The sequence below is a fragment of the Schistocerca americana genome, chromosome 6 (assembly GCF_021461395.2).
Source record: "Schistocerca americana isolate TAMUIC-IGC-003095 chromosome 6, iqSchAmer2.1, whole genome shotgun sequence".
NCBI lineage: Eukaryota > Metazoa > Arthropoda > Insecta > Orthoptera > Acrididae > Schistocerca > Schistocerca americana.
Window position 1 is genome coordinate 395089122 of NC_060124.1, and position 21472 is coordinate 395110593.

At 42.4% G+C, this 21472-nt stretch overlaps 1 protein-coding gene and 1 non-coding gene across 2 annotated transcripts; both read right to left on the reverse strand.

Annotated features, from left to right (window-relative positions):
* Nucleotides 1–3319: 3319 nt before the first annotated feature.
* Nucleotides 3320–21228, reverse strand: LOC124619930 (inositol oxygenase-like). The gene is made up of 6 exons (XM_047146573.1): nt 21072–21228; nt 13821–13992; nt 9237–9445; nt 5841–5977; nt 3944–4174; nt 3320–3744 (listed from the first exon to the last, which is right to left on the reverse strand). The coding sequence occupies exons 1-6, from the start codon at nt 21090–21092 to the stop codon at nt 3636–3638; spliced, it is 879 nt and encodes a 292-aa protein (XP_047002529.1). The 5' UTR covers nt 21093–21228; the 3' UTR covers nt 3320–3635.
* On the reverse strand, nt 5543–5617 carry Trnas-cga. The gene has a single exon. It is a non-coding gene; the product is annotated as a tRNA-Ser (tRNA).
* Nucleotides 21229–21472: the final 244 nt, after the last annotated feature.

The following is a 21472-nucleotide window of genomic DNA, read 5'->3' on the forward strand; positions in this document are numbered from 1 at the left end:
AATGGCTACCTCCTATCAGCTAGGCAACGTTATGGAGGTAGAAAGTAAGTGAGATGACATGACGTCACAAACTTGAAGCTGAGACTCATAAGAGAGGTCGTAGAGAGTACGTCACAGCTTGTGCAGGTCTCCAGACGTCGTCTCCGACGGGGAGCGAGTAAGTGTTTCAGATGATTTTAATAATGATCCTTGACTGCACGTTTAAATGAATGAAAGCTCTCCACAGCACACGACAAAGATAAGACCTTTAGTGGGTACTTTTTCAATTACATATTGATTTCCCGTAGGCCCCACACGAAGTCCAGCGTTCGCTAAGTGTGGCGGACAAGTCGAACAGTGAGACGTAACAAGTTCGTTGCGGGGCCCTTATTTCAAATGGCTCTGAGCACTATGGGACTCAACTGCTGAGATCATTAGTCCCCTAGAACTTAGAACTAGTTAAACCTAACTAACCTAAGGACATCACACACATCCATGCCCGAGGCAGGATTCCTTATTTCTCGTGAACTCCGCTTGAAGCTGACTGACATTGATCTCCGCCATGAGTGTGTGCACAAGACTCGTTTTCGGTTATGGTAACAAGTACAGTTGCAGAATTTTTTTCCTTTATAATGCCGATTTGCGGTGTTTATGGTTGTACTAAACTTTGGGAGAGTACTACCAGGTTAAAAGATAAAAGGCTCTGATCATGTAATATTATAGTTTATATTACTGAAATCTGTGACTTTCGCCGGCCGGTGTGGCCGAGCGGTTCTAGGCGCTTCAGTCTGGAACCGTGCGACCGCTACGGTCGCAGGTTCAAATACTGCCTCGGGCATGGATATGTGTGATGTCCTTAGGTTAGCTAGGTTTAAGTAGTTCTAAGTTCTAGGGGACTGATGACCTCAGATGTTAAGTCCCATAGTGCTCAGAGCCATTTGAACCATTTTTGTCTGTGGCTTTGTTTACTTTTCATGTTGCGGTTTTTTCTTGTCATTTCATTTTAGATTTCCGATCAGTAAAACTCGTAAAGCCCTCTGAATTCATGCTGTAAGAAGGAACGACTGGAACCCGAAAAAAGGAGCTGAATATGTTCCCACCATTTAAATCAATATATAAGAAATGGTGCCATATGTGAACATGCACTGCCTTTAGGTTTTTTGTTTTATCCAATACTGACGCAGATAATTATACAAATAATAAAAAAGTCCCCCACCCTCTTTCATTATATTTTATATTTGGTAGTCAAATTACAGAGACTACTTACTGCATATCATAAGTACCTGTCCTCGGCAAGTGTTTACTTTGACTTGCAAGTTGAAATTCTAAGACTGCATCTTTGCAGAGCATCCTAATTTAATTACTGGTGATTTTTAATCACAGTGCTGTCCATCACACAAGTTAGTATAATCGATATTTGTTTAACTGTTCGTGAGTAACATCGAAACTGCTACTTAGAGAAATGTATTGAATTGTACGTCAAAGGAAAATTACCTGATTAATTTACATTATCTGGCATGTAGGTTTATTGCCCTATTAATAATCATATACAGAACTACACACCACAGCTATGATTTATAGTGTTCAGACGTTTAAACTACAATGGTACTGAAAATCTGGCCATGTGTACTTCTAAGGCATTCACAGAAACACTACCATACACTAATTCTTCTATCGATTTTCTAATTGTACAGTTTTACGGAGTGACACAGAAAGCGCAAGCGAGGTTTATATTTACAAATGTGGGCAATAAAATATCTTAAAAGTGTGTAAGGTGAAAATGCAATGAGCAAGAAACACTATCGCGTATGTAAACAAGCATCACATTTGGGCTCATGCTTTTAGCTTACATCGACGTAAATACAGTATAAGGTGATTTAAAGTGAGTTCGAAAAGAGCATATCACTTTGTACACTTTTCCTTTTTATTTTTCGAAGTTTGTTACCAAACCTAACACTTATATTGAGGAGGCCAAGTGCTTTGTATTGCTGCGTCAAATATGGATCTAAAGACAAAACCAAAAAAGAGCTTTTATGACATTGTGTTATGCATGAAAACATTTTGATATTAAATATCTTCTGAAATTATTGCATGGACAGAGTGTTAAATAACGAGAACAAGCATTTCTAACCAGGTCTCTGTGACTCTTTTGACCACAGAAACATGGCGGCCGATCACACCCTTCAAGCAGAAGTACAGCATGAGCCGATAGTTCAAACAGAAATGCAGCACCGCGAAAGGTAGCCGAGAGGTCTTGGGCGCCTTGTCACGGCTCGCACGGCTGGCCCCTTCGGAGGTTCGAGTCCTCCCGCGGGCATGGGTGTGGTGTCGTTAGCATACGTTAGTTTAACTTACATTAAGTAGTGTGTAAGTCTAGGGACCGATGACCTCAGCAGTTTGGTCCCACAGGATCTTACTACAAATTTCAAAATTCCAGAAATACAGCATACGGCCATATTGTTATCTATGCTCCTTATACCTCCGAGGGTAACGTAGATTCCAACCAAAAACAAATAACCATCAGCCGAAGCCAGGTTGCATGAAATCAAACGATGAATTCAACTGATAAAGTTGTCTTCCCTACTAGTATCAAATATTCATTTTGAGTTGAGGATAAAATCCAGGAGGTGTGAGGATGAACCAGAACATTTTATAACTATAAAGAGAGAAGAAACTGAGCATATTTCAGAGAATAGACTGGGTATAAAACGAAAAGTTGCTAAAGAAGAATAGGAGAGGAAATATGTCCATGGGAACCTTTTTCCGGAGGCCAGTTTGTTGGCACATCTGGTACGGCATCTGGAAATGTTTTCACTTGGCGCTGAAAGGAGCAGTGGAATGGAAAACTGAAAAAGGAGACAGAGACTAAACTATACAAAATAGATTATAAGGGATGTATATCTATGCAGAAAGTGATTAGCAGGAGGTAGGAAGTGATTGAAGCCAGCATCAAACCAGTAGCAAGAGTGATTACTTACCCGAAGTGTGTGCTGTCTGAATATTACTTCTAACAAAATTTACATCGTTTTCCGGCGTCTATCATGTACATTTATCACACAGTTGTCTCATTCCTTCTGAGATTATAATCTGTATCAAGATATTAGCCGCACATTTATCCTTTCCTTGGCTAGGCACACAATGCTATTAGCAGGACTGTCCTCAGTTTGTCTTTCTCTGATGTTCTCAAGTACATTTGTTGTTGTTACCTGACCTTTCTCTTAATGATACACCCTTGACAACTTTGCAGATTTGTAGCTGTCTTTACCTTCTTGAGTGCAGCTGAACATGAGTTCCAATAGAGAAACACTGTCCACAAATGGGTTCTTTTGTACAGACAACATTTTACAGTTTCATGTTTTATTTTTTATCCCACTTATTACAGTTGAAATGAAATGAAAACGATTGGTGCGAGCATACATACAGAAAGAAAGGAATCCGTCAGTCTTATTTACAAGTATATTGTTCAGTAGTCAGTGAATTGTTGACACTTCTTACTAACAAGCTACAACATAATACGAGTGTACAGCAACATTCTACGTTCAACAGTCGCAGTTAGGTGATGTGCACCTGAAGGACACGAATTTCGCGTTTGGAGACTCAGGCAGTGACGTCCGTCCGCATGGGAGGATGGAGTTTCAACAGCAGGTTGAAGTTTCCTACCAGCTGAGCGTTCCAGGCAGGTACTTGTCAATCAGGCTCTGGTAGTATGGCTTCAGCGCCTCAATGTCTGGCGTCTCGTCGCTTTTCGTGTAAAGGTCATACTTGCTGCAAGAGACAGTTCATCACTTCAGTTACACTAGTTACAGTACAAAAAATGCAGTTATTTCGAACTGATTCCTGTAATCTTTAAATTGTCAGCCGCAATAATTAGGGCGTCATTGGAAGAAGTACACGAATCGTAAGTAACAGAAGCTTAGCAAGAGTGCAACAGTAAAAGTACTTTAGAGGCTAAAGTGTTGCTTACTTGAATTCTCTGACCCACTTCAGGGTTTCGACATCCTTCTCGTTGCAGAGGTGCATGTAATCGCCGCCGGAGTGCCACGGGTAGAACGAATGGAAGCGGATGATCTTGTGTGCGATCTCTGGCAGCTTGGAACCGTTGTGCCTCAGTGCGTGGTACATGTACTCGTCGTGGCCCCACGACATCAGGAGATTGTCAAGGCCACAGTTTGGTGTGTAGATTCCGTATTTAGTGCTGTAACGCAATACACATACTGATAAGTAGCAGAATCACCCCAACTAGATCACAAGTACAAAAAAAAAAATTTCTAAATCGATATTGACGATCCAACAAACTCTAATAATTCTGTCGAGGTTCGATTGACTGAATAGTTGAGTCGCGTGAATCAGCGTTTTCAGTAACCACTGTCTTCAGTGATTTTCCTTCTTTAGCAGAAATAAGAAGCAAAAACATAGCTGAAAAATGGACCATCCAATTATTACTCCCTTGTCCCATGTTACACAAGCTGTGAAAAACTGTGACTTTTGAATTAATACATCGTGCGTTTAAACTTAGTGGTATGGAACAATAAATGGTGGAAACGGCATAAGTTTCCACTAATTAAGAAATTGGTCTTATTTGTAAATCCTAAGTTACGATATCCCACATTTATATGATTAATATATTTCACTACAGTCGACGTAATCTATCGTATTGAGAGAATTCAGCAACTGTATACGAGTAGATATTTGAGATAATTCTTATTTATTGTCCCGTCTCAGTGGCACACTTTTTAAATTCGATTACATATTTCGATCACTCTGGGTAAGTAATTGCATCAGCAACTCGTCTATTCAGAACAAGAGTGCTTTGATATGTTATTCTGAGTAGACAAGGCCGGTTGCTGATGTCATTACTTGTATATTGTGATGATCCTGAGTGATCGAAACATGTAATCGAAAAAAGAAAGTGGGCAACTGAGACAGAACAATAAATAAGAATTATCTTAAATATAAACACATTTCTCCGAAACAGACAGCGTGTAAAAACTGAGAAATTAGCAACAAACGAGTGTAATCTATAGTACTGAGAATAAATATCCTCTTAACATCAAGAATGAAGTAATCGAAACTGGGGTTTGCCTGTTCTCGTTTGTGGTGGTCTGGCATAGTCATGATACAAAAAGAACAAACCCTTTGCAAGTCTGAGGGAGAAGACTGGACAGGACTGTATTATATTTGTCTGTGTGAAATCGTCGCCATTACAGAGACGAGACCGTCCGTCGTAGAATTAATGTAATGCATATGGAAAGAATTGGGTCCAGGACATGTAGCTGGACAACATCTTTCGTAGGTCGTTATTGCTAACACTCTATAAATTGACAACCACTCTGACCCCATTTGTTGTTCAGTGTAGATGATGGTCGACAGTCACAGGAGGAAACCAATGCAAGAGAAATCGATTCATTTTATTATGATGACTACAGAACATTAGATGAAAGTTAGCAAGTACCCAAACGTATTCCACTTGGGGGTCAAAGAGGTAACAAAATATCCAGAATGAGATTTTCACTCTGTAGTGGAGTGTGCGCTGATATGAAACTTCCTGGCAGATTAAAACTGTGTGCCGGGCCGAGACTCGAACTCGGGACCTTTGCCTTTCGCGGGCAAGTGCTCTACCAACTGAGCTACCCAAGCACGACTCACGTCCCGTCCTCACAGCTTTACTTCTGCCAGTACCTAGTCTCCTACCTTCCCGAGTTCGAGTCTCAGCCCGGCACACAGTTTTAATCTGCCAGGAAGTTTCGTAACAAAATATGTTTGCTGTCTCTAAAACTGTTCGTCCTCAGTGCCGTTGAAATTTCATTTCACCTGACTGTATGTCTTAATAAAACTTCGTCTTGTGACTTTCGATGACGTACTTGTAACGTGGATCCTTGCCATCTGGGTTGTCGACGAAGCTGGTGTCCCTGTAGACGATGGAGTCGGCCCAGGCGCAGCCCACTGGGAAAGTATCGCCTACGACTGCCCACTGAGGCTCGTCGTAGAACGCCATAAGCTGGAAACAGTAATAAGTCGTTATTCTCCAGAAATGCAGACATGCATTTCAGTTGAATTTATTTACCTTTTTTTTCATGTGAAGGTCAGAAATGAGTTTTCTCCGGTAATACAGCCCCTTGAATGCGCAGCGTAGATAAGTCTACAGGCTTGGGTGGCAACTGTAACTGATGGTAAAATCTTCTAAGTTGTTTGGCAGCCTCATATTCCTCTTCAGTTTATTCTTACACTATCGACGTTTCGACTCGTCTGCTGGGATCTTCTTCAGGATCTGCTGATGTTCCCGGTTAGCTGTTCACCTAATCAGGGACACCAGAACATCCTGCTCGAGAAGATAGCAGAACAGCAGCCGAAACGTCGATTGTATAGGAAAAAATCCAAGAGGAACATGCCGAGCCCAAACAACCTAGAAGGTTTTACTTAAAAGTAACATATTTTCCAAATTTGCTACGATTGAATGATGTAGTAGTGTCCCTTCTCTAACAACATGGCATCGCCAGGATTTAACGTATTACACAATGAACAAATTAATAAATACAAAATGTTTACAAGAGGTTTTCTAACATCACTTCGACTCTTGAAAAAAAAAAAATGGTTCAAATGGCTCTGAGCACTATGGGACTTAACACCTATGGTCATCAGACCCCTAGAACTACTTAAACCTAACTAACCTAAAGACATCACACAACACCCAGCCATCACGAGGCAAAGAAAATCCCTGACCCCGCCGGGAATCGAACCCGGGAACCCGGGCGTGGGAAGCGAGAACGCTACCGCACGACCACGAGCTGCGGGCGACTCTTGAGAATTCCAAACCAGAGAGACGGTTATAAACAGGCCATATTTGCACTTCTTTTTATTCTTTCAAATATACCACATTTTACGCTGCCCAATTTAAAAATCTCTGGAACTTGTTTATACTGTTAGTGCATAAAATCACTGTGGATTTTTATACTGATATACCTGCGTTTCTGTGAAAAACACTAACTTGAAGAAACTGCAAAGTATTCTCCACAGCCGCTACGATTGAAAATCTTTGAGAAATGTCATAAAGTGTTCCATTTCTAAAAATATTATCACAAATACAATTCAAGCTATATGTTCACCACATTTAGCTATGGGATCATTTTTGTGGCTCCCATAAACAAAATACGGACACTGTCTTCAAACGCTCACATTTACCGAAAATAAACAACCATGAAATGCAAAGCAACATATTCTGTAATTGCCTAAGGACATTAAAGAGGTAACTAAAATTCGAATTTTATGGTTCAAATGGCTCTGAGCACTATGGGACTTAACATCTGTGGTCATCAGTCCCCTAGAACTTAGAACTACTGAAGCCTAACTAACCTAAGAACGTCACACACATCCATGCCCGAGGCAGGATTCGAACCTGCGACCGTAGCGGTCACGCTATTCCAGACTAAAGCGCCTAGAACCGCACGGCCACACCGGCCGGCTTCGAATTTTAAAGATTAGTCCAAGCAATACCTATTAAATAACTCTAGTTAGGTAACACAGCGTAGGAAATAGTAAAAAGGTAATATTCTTTAATAATTAACAGCTTTCACTCTACAGTAAACTGTCATGGTGTAAGAGCTTATACTCAGGATCTATCACGGGTTACTCTAACCTAGTTCCATTTTCTTGAGTTCGACATCTCATTCAAAAGGGATTACACGTAGAATGTAATAGAATGTATGAAGTATCTTCCAGACGCTGATTACTTCTGTTAAGAGTTCCTGGCTAAGAGGCCATTGTCGATGTATAAAACTGTCTATAAACGTTTTGTCCTCATATACTAAAGATATCTGCAAGAATAGCTGGCTTTCGAAGTAATTACCAATTTATCTTTTAAGATTTTTCGCACACATTGCGGCGAAACATTAGTTGTTTATACGTCGACTACGGTTTCTAACTCGGGAGCCGTTAGGAGGGAGGTAAACAATGTAGTTGCCGGGACTCTACGTACGCTATAGATACAAAAATTGCTTACGAGAACTTTTCCAGCAGCTGCTCTACATGCTGACAAAAGTTTCTTGCACCTTGTTTTTCATTTTGTTAAATTATGACAGAATGAAATGGCGCAATGACTGGCATACTGAATGGCTAAAATGCGCTTTCGGCCATCGAGATTTAGTTTTCCCGCAATTCCCCCGAGTCACTCCAGGAAAATACCGGGGTAGTTGCTTTGAAATAGCACGGCCGATTTCCTTCATCATCACGGAAACAACATGAGCTTGTGCACCGTCGCTAATGATCTCGATGCCGACGGGACGTTAATACCTAATCTTCCTTGCTTCCATGTGATTTCTGGGAATCTACCTCCATCCGACTTAAAGTCCTTCAAACTTTATGATTTCTTTCCTGTTCATCTAAGTTGTTGTTATTCTTTCTACTATTTTATTTGTTATTTGAAGTACATTATTTTACATTTTTTTGTCTAGCACAAAACCTTTCAAGAATTTATGCTTGATTTCAACTACAAGTAACGTGATATGATAGCGGGAAATAGACTATATTATGTTCTCGCGGTACATTGCCAACCTGAACACGATTGAAGTTCTTTTGCCTAACATGTCATTGTTGTAGAGACAAATCTTTTAAGTTTTTTTTTGCACTGTGTTCCTGAATATGTAAATACATTTTTTTAAAAGAAACGATGCCTGGCGCTCCGTTTTCTTTTGCTCCCATGAAACAGCATTGTTATTCGCTGGATTCCATGCCTACGTCTGTCCCTTCTCCTTTTTCGCCCCCTGACCCTTGTTGGATAACATTCCTAATGTCAGCATCATGAATGACTTTGCAATGAAAATTTTGGTAACTCTAGAGATATACCGTATGTGGCTTTTGTCTGCGAATGGTGAGCTATGGAGCTCTGTATATGGCTTTCTATCAACAGACACGGAAAACAAAAATTATCCTGGCATCTTGTAGAGTGAAATAGAATACGTCTTCCTGATTCGAGGCAAATGCCGGGATGGTTCCTCTGAAAGGGCGCGGCCGACTTCCTTCCCCATCCTTCCCTAATCCGATGAGACCGATGACCACGCTGTCTGGTCTCCTTCCCCAAACCAACCAACCAACCAACCAATCTTCCTGATTCGGTCATTAGAGACTAGATGTAGAAACTGGAGGGTTGAATCCAGCTATAAGATCGTTTTTATGAGCGAAATGACTTTTGTAAGAATCAGTGTCGTATGTCCCATTTCAGTTTCGAGCGTCGTCCCTTAAGAAGGCAATGTTCGTGCCCTTACCTTGCCCAAGTCGTGGATGAGCCCTGTGAGCTGGAACCACTCGCAGTCGGGGTGGTCTGCGCGAATGCGCTCAGCAGTCTGGTAGGCGTGCACAATGTTTGGCACGTCGACATCAGGGTCACTCTCGTCCACGAGGCGGTTGAGCTGCTCCAAAGCGTCCAGAATTGGGGCCTGGAACTTGTCGAATTTGAGCCACTTCTCGTGTCGGCCTGTGTAAAGGAATATCAGAGTTATGTCGATGCCCTAATCTGCAGCGAAATATCTGTACAAATAAATGGAACAAAACTGTAACAACTATTGAAGAACATTCTAACTTGAAACAGATTGTGGAACACGGAGTTGCTGGAGATTGTAGTGAGAGGGTGGTAACAGTTGAGCCTGAAAATTAACAAGATTAAATGATTGATTAATGAACTGCAAAAATTTAACATTCTCACATCTGGAGGGTGACCGTGGAACGAAACGATTGTCAGGCGTAAATCTGGCTGAAATAAGATAGATACTGATCTTAGGTGGTTCTGCTACAAACGTCTCAATAAAGTGACGAATATCATGGTTTGCGCATTTTTGCTTGACATAAAGAAAGAAAAAGTTTTTAGCCAACAAATCAGGAAACGATACCTTAATTCAATGTCTCTCTCCATCAAATAATCACTTGTTTGACTAGCTGTGTTCAGCCTGGCACTATCATTACGGAGACTCATGCATGTTTCGATTGTTTTTCCTGTTTTCATCGATGACTTGTGGCAAACACGTTGTTGTACTACATTCCTCATTAACCGTTCATCGATCGATGGTCACGATACGTGTAGTGTTGACCAAAGAAAAGCAAGATATACGTAGGAAGGTTCAGTTTATTTTTTGACTCCTCCAGGAACGTACGCCCTTGGAACCAAAGCGCATGCAGAGCGCCTGTCTTGCATTGTCTGCCACTGAATTTACCAGAGATGCTCCACAAATTCCAGTGGCAGGCGTTGCAAGAGAGGCCTTCTGCATCACGGTGAGACCTACTGTTAAAGTTCCGAGAGCGTGCGTTCCTAGAAGAGTCATCTAATATATTGCTTCCTCCCACGCATATCTCGCGAAATGACTGTGGAGATAAAATAAGAGAGATTCGAGCTCACATGGTGGCTTACCAACAATCGTTTTTCCCATAAACCATTGATGACTTGAACAGGAAAAAGCGGTAGTGACTGTGACCTCCGCCACACACCACAAGATGGCTTGCGGAGTGAAAATGTATATGTAGAAACAACAGATAATTTTGTTAGAAGTTCCTCAAGAAAGAACAATTTTAGTTGGTTCCGGTTCATTTTTGGACATACAAACAATTGATTCTTTCTGTTTCGTAGAATTATTTTTTAAATTTCGTCACAGGGATTTAGCATTTCCTCGGCCGCCTACTGAGACGAACCTAATTCTGACCTTTGATCAGATTTTTCGGAATCTATCAGGAACAAATATTTTTCACAGCTAAATATTGATGCTAAATCGATTGTCCTGCAATCTTCGGTATGACTAAGGATCCCCTTGTCACACATGGCGACGTTCTACAGTCATAAGGCGCCCAGAACTGGTTATTTTTTGGAACAAAAACCGATTTTGTTTGATCTTCATGAAGTACAAGTGTGTTCAAGTGTGTGTGAAATCTTATGGTACTTAACTACTAACGCCATCAGTCCCTAAGCTTACCCACTACTTAACCTAAATTATCCTAAGGACAAACACACACACCCATGCCGGAGGGAGGACTCGAATCTCCGCCGGGACCAGCCGCACAGTCCATGACTGCAGCGCCCTAGACCTAGGCTCACGAAATTCCTAGAAAAGCAAGTATAAACATTTTCTGAAGATGACTGGTTACCAACAGTTGAGCGAAACAATTCGAGTAATATTTGCTTTTTACCGAGCGAGGTGGCGCAGTGGTTAGCACATTGGACTCGCATTCGGGAGGACGACGATTCAATCCCGCGTCGGGCCATCCTGATTTAGGTTTTCCGTGATTTCCCTAAATCGCTCCAGGCAAATTCCGGGATGGTTCCTCTGAAAGGGCACGGCCAACTTCCTTCCCCTTCCTTCCCTGATCCGATGAGACCGATGACCTCACAGTTTGGTCTCTTCCCACAATCAACCCAACCCAACCAACAGATGAGCCACAGATGATGAATTGTTGCTTTTTATTAAAATATTGAACAATTTATCTGGCTAAAACGTTCCCTTGTAATTTCCACGTTATCACAAAACTGTTTTCTTTAAACGCTCACTGTGAACAAAGTACTTCACCAATTTTTGATCTTTCATTACTTGAACAATAACAAGCAGCACATTTTTAAACAATTGTGCCACATATCAATAACGTCATCAGGTGGTCATGTGCACCAATAACTCGAGTGAGTTACCATAGCCTTTATCTAAATTTCAAATGATGTCTCCGCCAAGTAAAAATACAAGGGGCAGTCACACGAAAAGGAGATAGATGGAAAATAGTAAGTATCATTTCAAAAGTAATCGCCATATCTATTAATACATTTGTCTCCGCAGATGTGCAGTCTAGTCGAAACGACCTAGGCAACGTAGCGGGCTTAGGTTTTACCAATGTTCTTTTGAATACGGTGCAGAACTATCGCTGGTAATCGCTTACACATGCTCCATATTGTCCCGACCTCTCCCCACACGATTTCCATATTTCTGGAGCGCCGAAGAAAGACACTGGTGGCGGTCGATTTCCTTCGGACGAAGTGCACGCCTGAGTACAATCGTGGTTCCGTAGACAGCCTCAAATATTTTTTCCGTGAAGGCATTGACTGTCTTTTCTCACGGTGGGGTAAATGTAGTAACAGTTATGGAGGTTACTTTCGAAATAGTAAACACTTTACTTACTTTTCTGATCATTTGTTTCGTTTTCAATTATCCTTTAAATGAAGTGACGTCTGTGATTAGTGTGCAGAGATAACACAATCTATTTGTTCAACACCACAGACGCACGCTATGTGATAAAAAGTATCTGAATACCCCTATGTTAAGTGCAGTTGACCTATAGATATCACGAGAATCGGACGCTGATGGACTGTTGGACATGTAACAGTGAAGTGGAAATGCGATGGAACAACCACAGCAAAAACCGGGACCAAGGAGACCTCGTATATTGACGGACAGGGACCATCGAGCACTCCGGAGGGTGGTTGTAAAAAATCGCATGAAATCAGCGGAAAGACTCATTCGAGAGTTCCAGCAGTCCACCTATGTACCACACTTTGGGTAGAGAGTGAAAAAGGACAAAGTACAATTGTTGGCAGTTCCTCATAACTTATGGTGGGACATGAGGTCACGCTGGAGGCCTGCGACCCTGACGTAAAACTGAGCAGAATGATACCACTGCTGAACAAATGTTCAAATGTATGTGAATTCCTAAGGGACCAAACTACTAAGGTCATCGATCTCTAGACTTATACACTACTTAAACTAACTTATGCTAAGAACAACACACATGCCAGAGGGAGGACTCGAACACCCGGAGGGAGGGGCCGTGCAATCCGTGACATGGCAATTCGAACTGGGCGGCCACTCCGCGCGGCTCACAGCTGAACAGGTCGCTGGAATAATTGGTCACTCGTTGTTCAAAAATTCTTATTTATTGACGCGTATCTGGCACAGCCCATCATCATAACTCGAAAAAGAAAAGTATTCGTACAGAGTATTGAGGCACATGTATTAGCCATCGGGTCAGAGCTCAAGTGAACTCACTGAATTGAGGTTTGATGCTGACTACAGATACATGTTACTCCATGCTGTGTAAGAAGACATTTGTTTTTGGTGTTCTGATGACGGGCTGTGCGCGAAACGCGTCAGCACATAAGAATTTTTGAACAGCAGTTGACCAGTTATTTTAGCGACCTGTTCCGCAGTGGCAGAAATCTCCTCCACATATTTCTGTAGTCAGTACTAAGCGATGATTGAAGTGGTGTAAACAGCGATGCCACTGGGCAGTGAATGGCTGCAAAAGAGTGATCTGGAGCAATGAATCACGTAACACCATGAAAGGGCTTAGGTCTGGCGAATAATTGGAGAACGTCAACCGCTAGCGTGTGTAGTGCCAACAGTGGATTACAAGGGGGCGATCGCTGTGGGATTGTTCGCAGGTTAGGTTGTAGCTTAACGAAACGCTAAATGAGGACGGATTTGAATACATATTATAGCATTATGCACTGTGTAAAGTAGAATAACAGTTCGGACACGACAACTGTTTGTATTGGTCTTATAAAACACCTTTTCGTAAACCAACATGTATGAGGCAATGATTTGTGGACAATACCATTCCTGAAACGGACTGGCTTGCTCCGAGTCCCCACCTGAACTCAATGGAACGCCTTTTGGGTGAGTTAGAACCTCCGCTTTGCCCCAGATCCCAGCGTACAGCATCACTACCTCCAGTCACTCAGATGCTTCACTAAAAGTGTCCCCAGTAGAGCTCAAATCGTCATAAAGGTAAAGTGTGGACATACCCCACGTTAATGCCCACCAACAGGTGTCCGGCTGCTTTTGATGGGCTACTGTGTAGTCCTGGGACGGACGTCAGATACTCACTCCTGACGAAGTCCACGGTCTGGTGAGTGTGCATGACGTGGTACAGCCTGCGCACGCGCTCCTTGATGGGGTCACTCTCATCGATGGTGTAGTCGCGGAACTGCGAGACGGGCTTCCCCGCGTGCAGGGGCTCTGGCCTCAGTAGTTCCGAAGGGTCGAGCAGCGGCTGCGGCTGTGGACAGAGCAGGAATCAGAACGTTAGGGTCAGAGCTATACTTGGCGCGTAATCTATTTGCTTTCTTACAGTCATCTACCTTTCCTGTACTTTAATGCTGCTCTGTATTTCTCTGCATCCCTTCTCAATGTCATGAGCTATGCCCTAAATAGCTTGTGCAACTCCAGTGCCCGCCAATTCCTTTTTAGGATTCCATACCTCATTCGACAAAAACGGAACCCTTACGAGGACACTTTGTGTCTGTCTGTCTGTCTGTCTGTCTGTTCTTCTTCTTGCAGTTTTCCTAGGCTGAAGGTTGTCTCCTTTAGTACCCCTCGCTCTACCCAGAGGTTATCACTCCACCTTTTCCTTGGACGGCCGATATTTCTTTCACCGGCTGGTGATTTATTTCTCACGTTTTTCACAGTCTTCCGTTCATCCATCCTGTCTAGTGTTCGTTCCATTCATGCTTTCTCTTATGTACCCACTCATTAATGGTTTCACTTCTCTATCTATCTCTCAGTGTCTTCTCTGTAATACTTCGCAGAATTTTCATTTCAGTGGTTTCCAAAACTCTTCTACTTTTGGATGTTTCATGTCTTGTCTCAGCTGTGTATGTCATAATTCACCTCACTACTGTTTTGTATACCCACATCTTTGCATCTATTTCTATACTTTCGTTTTTCCAATTACTATCTTTAGACATACTGCCAATTTGTTTGCTTTTGCTACTCGTTCTCTAACCTTCCAACATTTTCATTGCTGCATAGTTCAGTATCGAGATATTTAAATGTTATTACCTGTTGAATAATTTTTCCATCCACTTCCAGATCGCATCTAATTGGTTCCACAGATGTGCTCATACATTTGAGTGTTTGACTGGATATGACCATATTTTGGGTTTTGTCTGCCACGTTAAATATATGTCAAAGTTTCTGCACGGTGTCTTCACTGTTTGCTAGCAGAACTGCATCGTCAGTATAATAAATAATTTTTATTTCTTCGTCCCCCATTCTATAGCCACTACCAGCCAATGCCTTCTTTACCACATCGTCCACTTCTTTACTCGCAAACTCACTCATCAAAACATATAGGGTAGTTCCCATTGACCTAGAATCATGAACTTTGGTAAAAAAACAAGGTTTTCACAGTACAAATTTAGGAAAAATCGTTAATTTTTAATGATATGACATAAAAAACATTTTTTTTACCATTAAAAAGCTACATTGCATTAGTAACCCATCAAAATCGTCATGAATTATTTCGGGGACTTTGACATGGTTTTCAGTATTAAGTAGGCTGATTCACAAGAAAGATTTGTGTATATAATTTATAAATATTTCGTGCTAAATGGCTGAACTGCGTTGAACCGAAGTCCTCTACCGCTGTGAAATCGATGCCTTTGCCACCAACGGTGTCAGGTGTTAGACTCTCTGACTACCACACCATGCCGTCACCAGTATCGCAGATCCCTTACAAATTGCTCATTCTATATAGAAATTATTCTGACAATCTATGGCTGCAACACGCACAGCATTTGCAATATTTGGAAGTAGCTCAATACTGAGGGGGTTAGACTTCTATTGTTTGGGTGAGGTTCCAACAGCCCGTAAAATATTTGCTGAAACTTTCGACATTAGGTAACAACAGCAGTACAGTGGCCGTCTGTACCGTTTTCTTTTCTGGAGGATTCCGTCAAATCTTACCAGTAATCGCTACAGAGACGAAAGCAGACGAAGTCAACGCACCTGCTGCTGGCAATTACTATAGCATGTTAATGTAATTCCAAAGTAAATAAAATAAATGAAAAATTGCTATAGCGAATGCCAAATTACACAAAAAATTTAAGCTTAAATTTGAAACGTTCTCGAAAGTCTTGGAATTCCGCGGACCGATATCTTGCCAAAGTCAGTATCGATGACACGCAAAATCGTCAACATTTTCGATTGCCGGTACGGATTAACTATCTGTGCACAAAGTTTAGTTTGTAGGGAACTCTCGGAGTCCGACTCGCAATTTTCCAGTGTTTTGCTTCATCGCTCCCTGGGTTAGCAATTGTAGTACACTCTAACCGACCTTTTTTTCTGGGGAGAGCCTGTTCATTACACTGACCTGCTGATACAACTTAATGTGGAACGCGCTAGCTTCCATGACAGGCAGGTAAGCCCAACCCGGATCGTATCCATGTGGCGGATTAACGATCGTTCATCTGGTACCCCAGCGCACCTGAGTGTGGTGTTTGGGAGGTTTCTCACGCCCGTTTAGGGAAATAATGCGTTGGCCCCCGGTATCCGGATCAGAAGATGCGATCCACAAACATTTAAAATGCGATGACACACAGAATAGAAAATTTAGTGATTCAAAGACACATGTTGCACAAGATTAGGTGAAATGATACTTCTTTGCAATCCTTGCCTAGTGCGGCGGTACGGGTCTCCCGCATCGTTCCCTACGCTCCTTGGAGTATGGGACCCCATCATCATCAGTCATTGGTAGGCCGGGAGCATTTGAGGTGAGATACGTAATAAAGTCATGAAAAATATAGAACAGATTTAGACCAAACACATTTTATTACTGCCACTTTTGATTTTTTAATAACAATATCGGAATGTATGTTGTTAGCACTTAACAAAAATGGTTCAAATAGCTCTGAGCACTATGGGACTTAACATCTGAGGTCATCAGTCCCCTAGAACTTAGAACTACTTAAACCTTACTACCTTAGGACGTCACACACATCCATGCCCGAGGAAGGATTCGAACCTGCGACCGTAGCGGTCGCGCGTTTCCAGACTGAAGCGCCTAGAACCGCTTGGCCACACCGGCCGGTAGCATTTAACAAGAATGGTCATTGAGAAATAAATTTTGACGTAAATTTTGCATATCTGAGCATAGATATGAATATCAATACTTTCACCTGATACAGTTTAACTCAGTCCTCTCGGATTATTTCAGTCTGGCCCGGAAAAAATGTAGAAGCACTTTGCAATCGTTTCATGAATGTTTTTTTGCTTGAGATAACGCCGCTGCTCGGCGGCTCCCATATGGTCAAATGACAATACGTTCCACTTTCGAGTATAATCACGTTTTTACTGTCCAGTACAAGCGAATTTCGGCAGTTATGCCATTTCTAAGTGGTAGCTGATATCAAAAAAGCTTTAGACAGTATACGCACACCACACAATCGCTATGAAATATCGTAAGACTATTTTTAATTCGTGACTATTTCACTGGTGGTTCGATAAAATATACCTAGACTTGAGCTATTGTGTAAGAACATACGTGAACACACCTTTCTTTATCATTCTGACAGCTCTCCAATAAGCATGCGTTTTGTCACCATTCCTTTTCATAGATTCCGTAATGAGAAAAACTACGGACAGCTCCAACATGGACATACGTCGGAATGAGCAACATAGGCTTACACATCTCGGTTTTACTGATGACATCTTTCTCCTAGCAAAAACACTACAGCCGGCCGAAGTGGCCGTGCGGTTAAAGGCGCTGCAGTCTGGAACCGCGGGACCGCTACGGTCGCAGGTTCGAACCCTGCCTCGGGCATGGATGTTTGTGATGTCCTTAGGTTAGTTAGGTTTAACTAGTTCTAAGTTCTAGGGGACTAATGACCTCAGCAGTTGAGTCCCATAGTGCTCAGAGCCATTTGAACCATTTTTTGAAAAACACTACAAAGTTTACACCCAGTCGCTACTAAGCTCCATGAAGTGGCTAATAATAAGTAGTGATAACGCAAATACTGTGTTCAAAAAAATTGTAATGATCCATTGAAATTATAGTGCAACAGAAGATACGAGGTTGTAAAATCAAAGTCCCGCTATTCATGGAGATCTAGTGTCGGCTGTATTTATCGTAGCGAAACTTGGAAGATATTCCGATGCTTTAATCTGCTGAAAAAAAATAGTTCCAATAGCAAAACCAACAATATGCCTTTCTCACTTGTTTGACCTTTTCTGCCCATGTGCGGTTCCTAATCCATTACATATCCAAACATTTATGTAGGTGTTTCTGCCAACCGGAGTGGCCAAGCGGTTCTAGGTGCTACAGTTTGGAACCGCGCGACCGCTACGATCGCAGGTTCGAATCCTGCCTCGCGAATGGATGGGTGTAATGTCCTTAGGTTAGTTAGGTTTAAGTAGTTTTAAGTTCTAGGGGACTGATGACCGCTGCAGTTAAGTCCCATAGTGCTCAGAGCCATTTTAGGTCTTTCTTGCATTCACAGCGCCAGATTTGCACCTGGTGGTCAGAATTGGAAATAATGTTTTTCCAGCTTAATTCGGTTCTGCATTAACGCATTAGGATATCTACCAAGTTCCGCTGCCATACGATAATTACAGTCCACACTGGATCTCTGTGAGTAGATGCATTTTAATTATAAACCATCCAGTAGCGCAAAATGTTGCCCGACTTCCACATATAGGCAACCGTATCTAAATGGGCCCCCCCATGAACCATGGACCTTGCCGTTGGTTGGGAGGCTTGCGTGCCTCAGCGATACAGATGGCCGTACCGTAGGTGCAACCACAACGGAGGGGTATATGTTGAGAGGCCAGACAAACATGTGGTTCCTGAAGAGGGGCAGCAGCCTTTTCAGTAGTTGCAGGGGCAACGGTCTGGATGATTGACTGATTTGGCCTTGTAACATTAACCAAAACGGCCTTGCTGTGCTGGTACTGCGAACGGCTGAAAGCAAGGGGAAACTACAGCCGTAATTTTTCCCGAGGACATGCAGCTTTACTGTAAGATTAAATGATGAAGGCGTCCTCTCGGGTAAAATATTCCGGAGGTAAAATAGTCCCCCATTCGGATCTCCGGGCGAGGACTACTCAAGAGGACGTCGTTATCAGGAGAAAGAAAACTGGCGTTCTACGGATCGGAGCGTGGAATGTCAGATCCCTTAATCGGGCAGGTAGGTTAGAAAATTTAAAAAGGGAAATGGATAGGTTAAAGTTAGACATAGTGGGAATTAGTGAAGTTCGGTGGCAGGAGGAACAAGACTTTTGGTCAGGTGATTACAGGGTTATACATACAAAATCAAATAGAGGTAATGCAGGGGTAGGTTTAATAATGAATAAAAAAATAGGAGTACGGGTTAGCTACTACAAACAGCATAGTGAACGCATTATTGTGGCCAAGATAGACACAAAGCCCATGCCTACTACAGTAGTACAAGTTTATATGGCAACTAGCTCTGCAGATGATGAGGAAATTGATGAAATGTATGACGAGATAAAAGAAATTATTCAGATAGTGAAGGGAGACGAAAATTTAATAGTCATGGGTGACTGGAATTCGTCAGTAGGAAAAGGGAGAGAAGGAAACATAGTAGCTGAATATGGATTGAGGGGAAGAAATGAAAGAGAAAGCCGCCTTGTAGAATTTTGCACAGAGCATAACTTAATCATAGCTAACACTTGGTTCAAGAATCATAAAAGAACGTTGTATATCTGAAGAATCCTGGAGATACTAAAAGGTATCAGATAGATTATATAATGGTAAGACAGAGATTTAGGAACCAGGTTTTAAATTGTAAGACATTTCCAGGGGCAGATGTGGGTTCTGACCACAATCTATTGGTTATGAACTGCAGATTGAAACTGAAGAAACTGAAAAAAGGTGGGAATTTAATGAGATGGGACCTAGATAAACTGAAAGAACCAGAGGTTGTAGAGAGTTTCAGGGAGAGCGTAAGGGAACAATTGACAGGAATGGGGGAAAGAAATACAGTAGAAGAAGAATGGGTAGCTCTGAGGGGTGAAGTAGTGAAGGCAGCAGAGGATCAAGTAGGTAAAAAGACGAGGGCTACTAGAAATCCTTGGGTAACAGAAGAAATATTGAATTTAATTGATGAAAGGAGAAAATATAAAAATGCAGTGAATGAAGCAGGCAAAAAGGAATACAAACGTCTCAAAAATGAGATCGACAGGAATTGCAAAATGGCTTAGCAGGGATGGCTAGAGGACAAATGTAAGGATGTAGAGGCTTGTCTCACTAGGGGTAAGATAGATACTGCCTACAGGAAAATTAAAGAGACCTTTGGAGAGAAGAGAACCACTTGTATGAATATCAAGAGCTCAGATGGCAACCCAGTTCTCAGCAAAGAAGGGAAGGCAGAAAGGTGGAAGGAGTATATAGAGGGTTTATACAAGGGCGATGTACTTGAGGACAATATTATGGAAATGGAAGAGGATGTAGATGAAGATGAAATGGGAGATATGATACTGCATGAAGAGTTTGACAGAGCACTGAAAGACCTGAGTCGAAACAAGGCCCCGGGAGTAGACAACATTCCATTAGAACTACTGGTGGCCTTGGGAGAGCCAGTCATGACAAAACTCTACCATCTGGTGAGCAAGATGTATGAGACAGGCGAAATACCCTCAGACTTCAAGAAGAATATAGTAATTCCAATCCCAAAGAAAGCAGGTGTTGACAGACGTGAAAATTACCGAACTATCAGTTTAATAAGTCACAGCTGCAAAATACTAACGCGAATTCTTCACGAACGACGTTTTAAGCGAATTTTTATCATAAATTATTGCGACCACGTCTCAAATGATAAGGCGTTAAGAAGTGATCAACGCAGCCTGAACAAAATCGTTGCTGAAAGAAGACTGAAGCTTTTGGTGCATGTTCTACCCATGAAAGGTGGCAAAAATCCCCAAATCAGCAGTATTGTGGGAATCCACGGAAGGGTACAGAAGTAGGAAAAGACTTCGTAACAGCTGGAAATGAACGTTAGCAAGGGATATTCAATGTATGGAGGGAACTTGTTGCACTGAGTGCTACATATTGTTCGGGGAACTTGTTGCCTGGTATGCCACTTATCATTCGAGGAGCTTGTTGCCTGGTATGGTACTTCTCACTGGAGGAACCAAGTTAGTCCAAGTACGTTTTGAACACCCGTTTGCCGGCGGCCGTGGCCGGGCGGTTCTAGACGCTTCAGTCCTGAACCGAGCTGCTGCAACGTCCTTAGGTTAGTTAGGTTTAAGTAGTTCTAAGTCTAGGGGACTGGTGACCTCATATGTTAAGTACCATAGTGCTTAGAGTCATTTGAATCATCTGAACACCCATTTACTCACCAGTAGTTGTGCAGTGGCCATATTTGGGTTTTGAAGTACTGTCTAGAGGACAAACGGTGAACCGGACGACGGGTGTGTTTTGGCGTCCGCAGCTGTGACCACCGTTGGCAGGCCTCTCGGTTTTTATTTGCGCCGCTATCGTTAACTTACGCGGGGAGTCGACGCCAGCAACTACGGCGGTCACGTGAGCCAGCCGGCGGCGTCTCTCGTGCCACCCGTCATCGCCAAATCTGGAAAAACGCCACCGCCCGACCCTGAAAGGGAGCGCAGGACGGGCCGGCGCTGCTATCGACGCCAGGGTCAGCGTCGGGTCACGGGCGTCGATGCTAACTGCGACGGTGGCGCAATTTGGCGTGCGTCTTACTTCATGTTGTTGACAGTCCTTGTGCAATCCCGTTTTA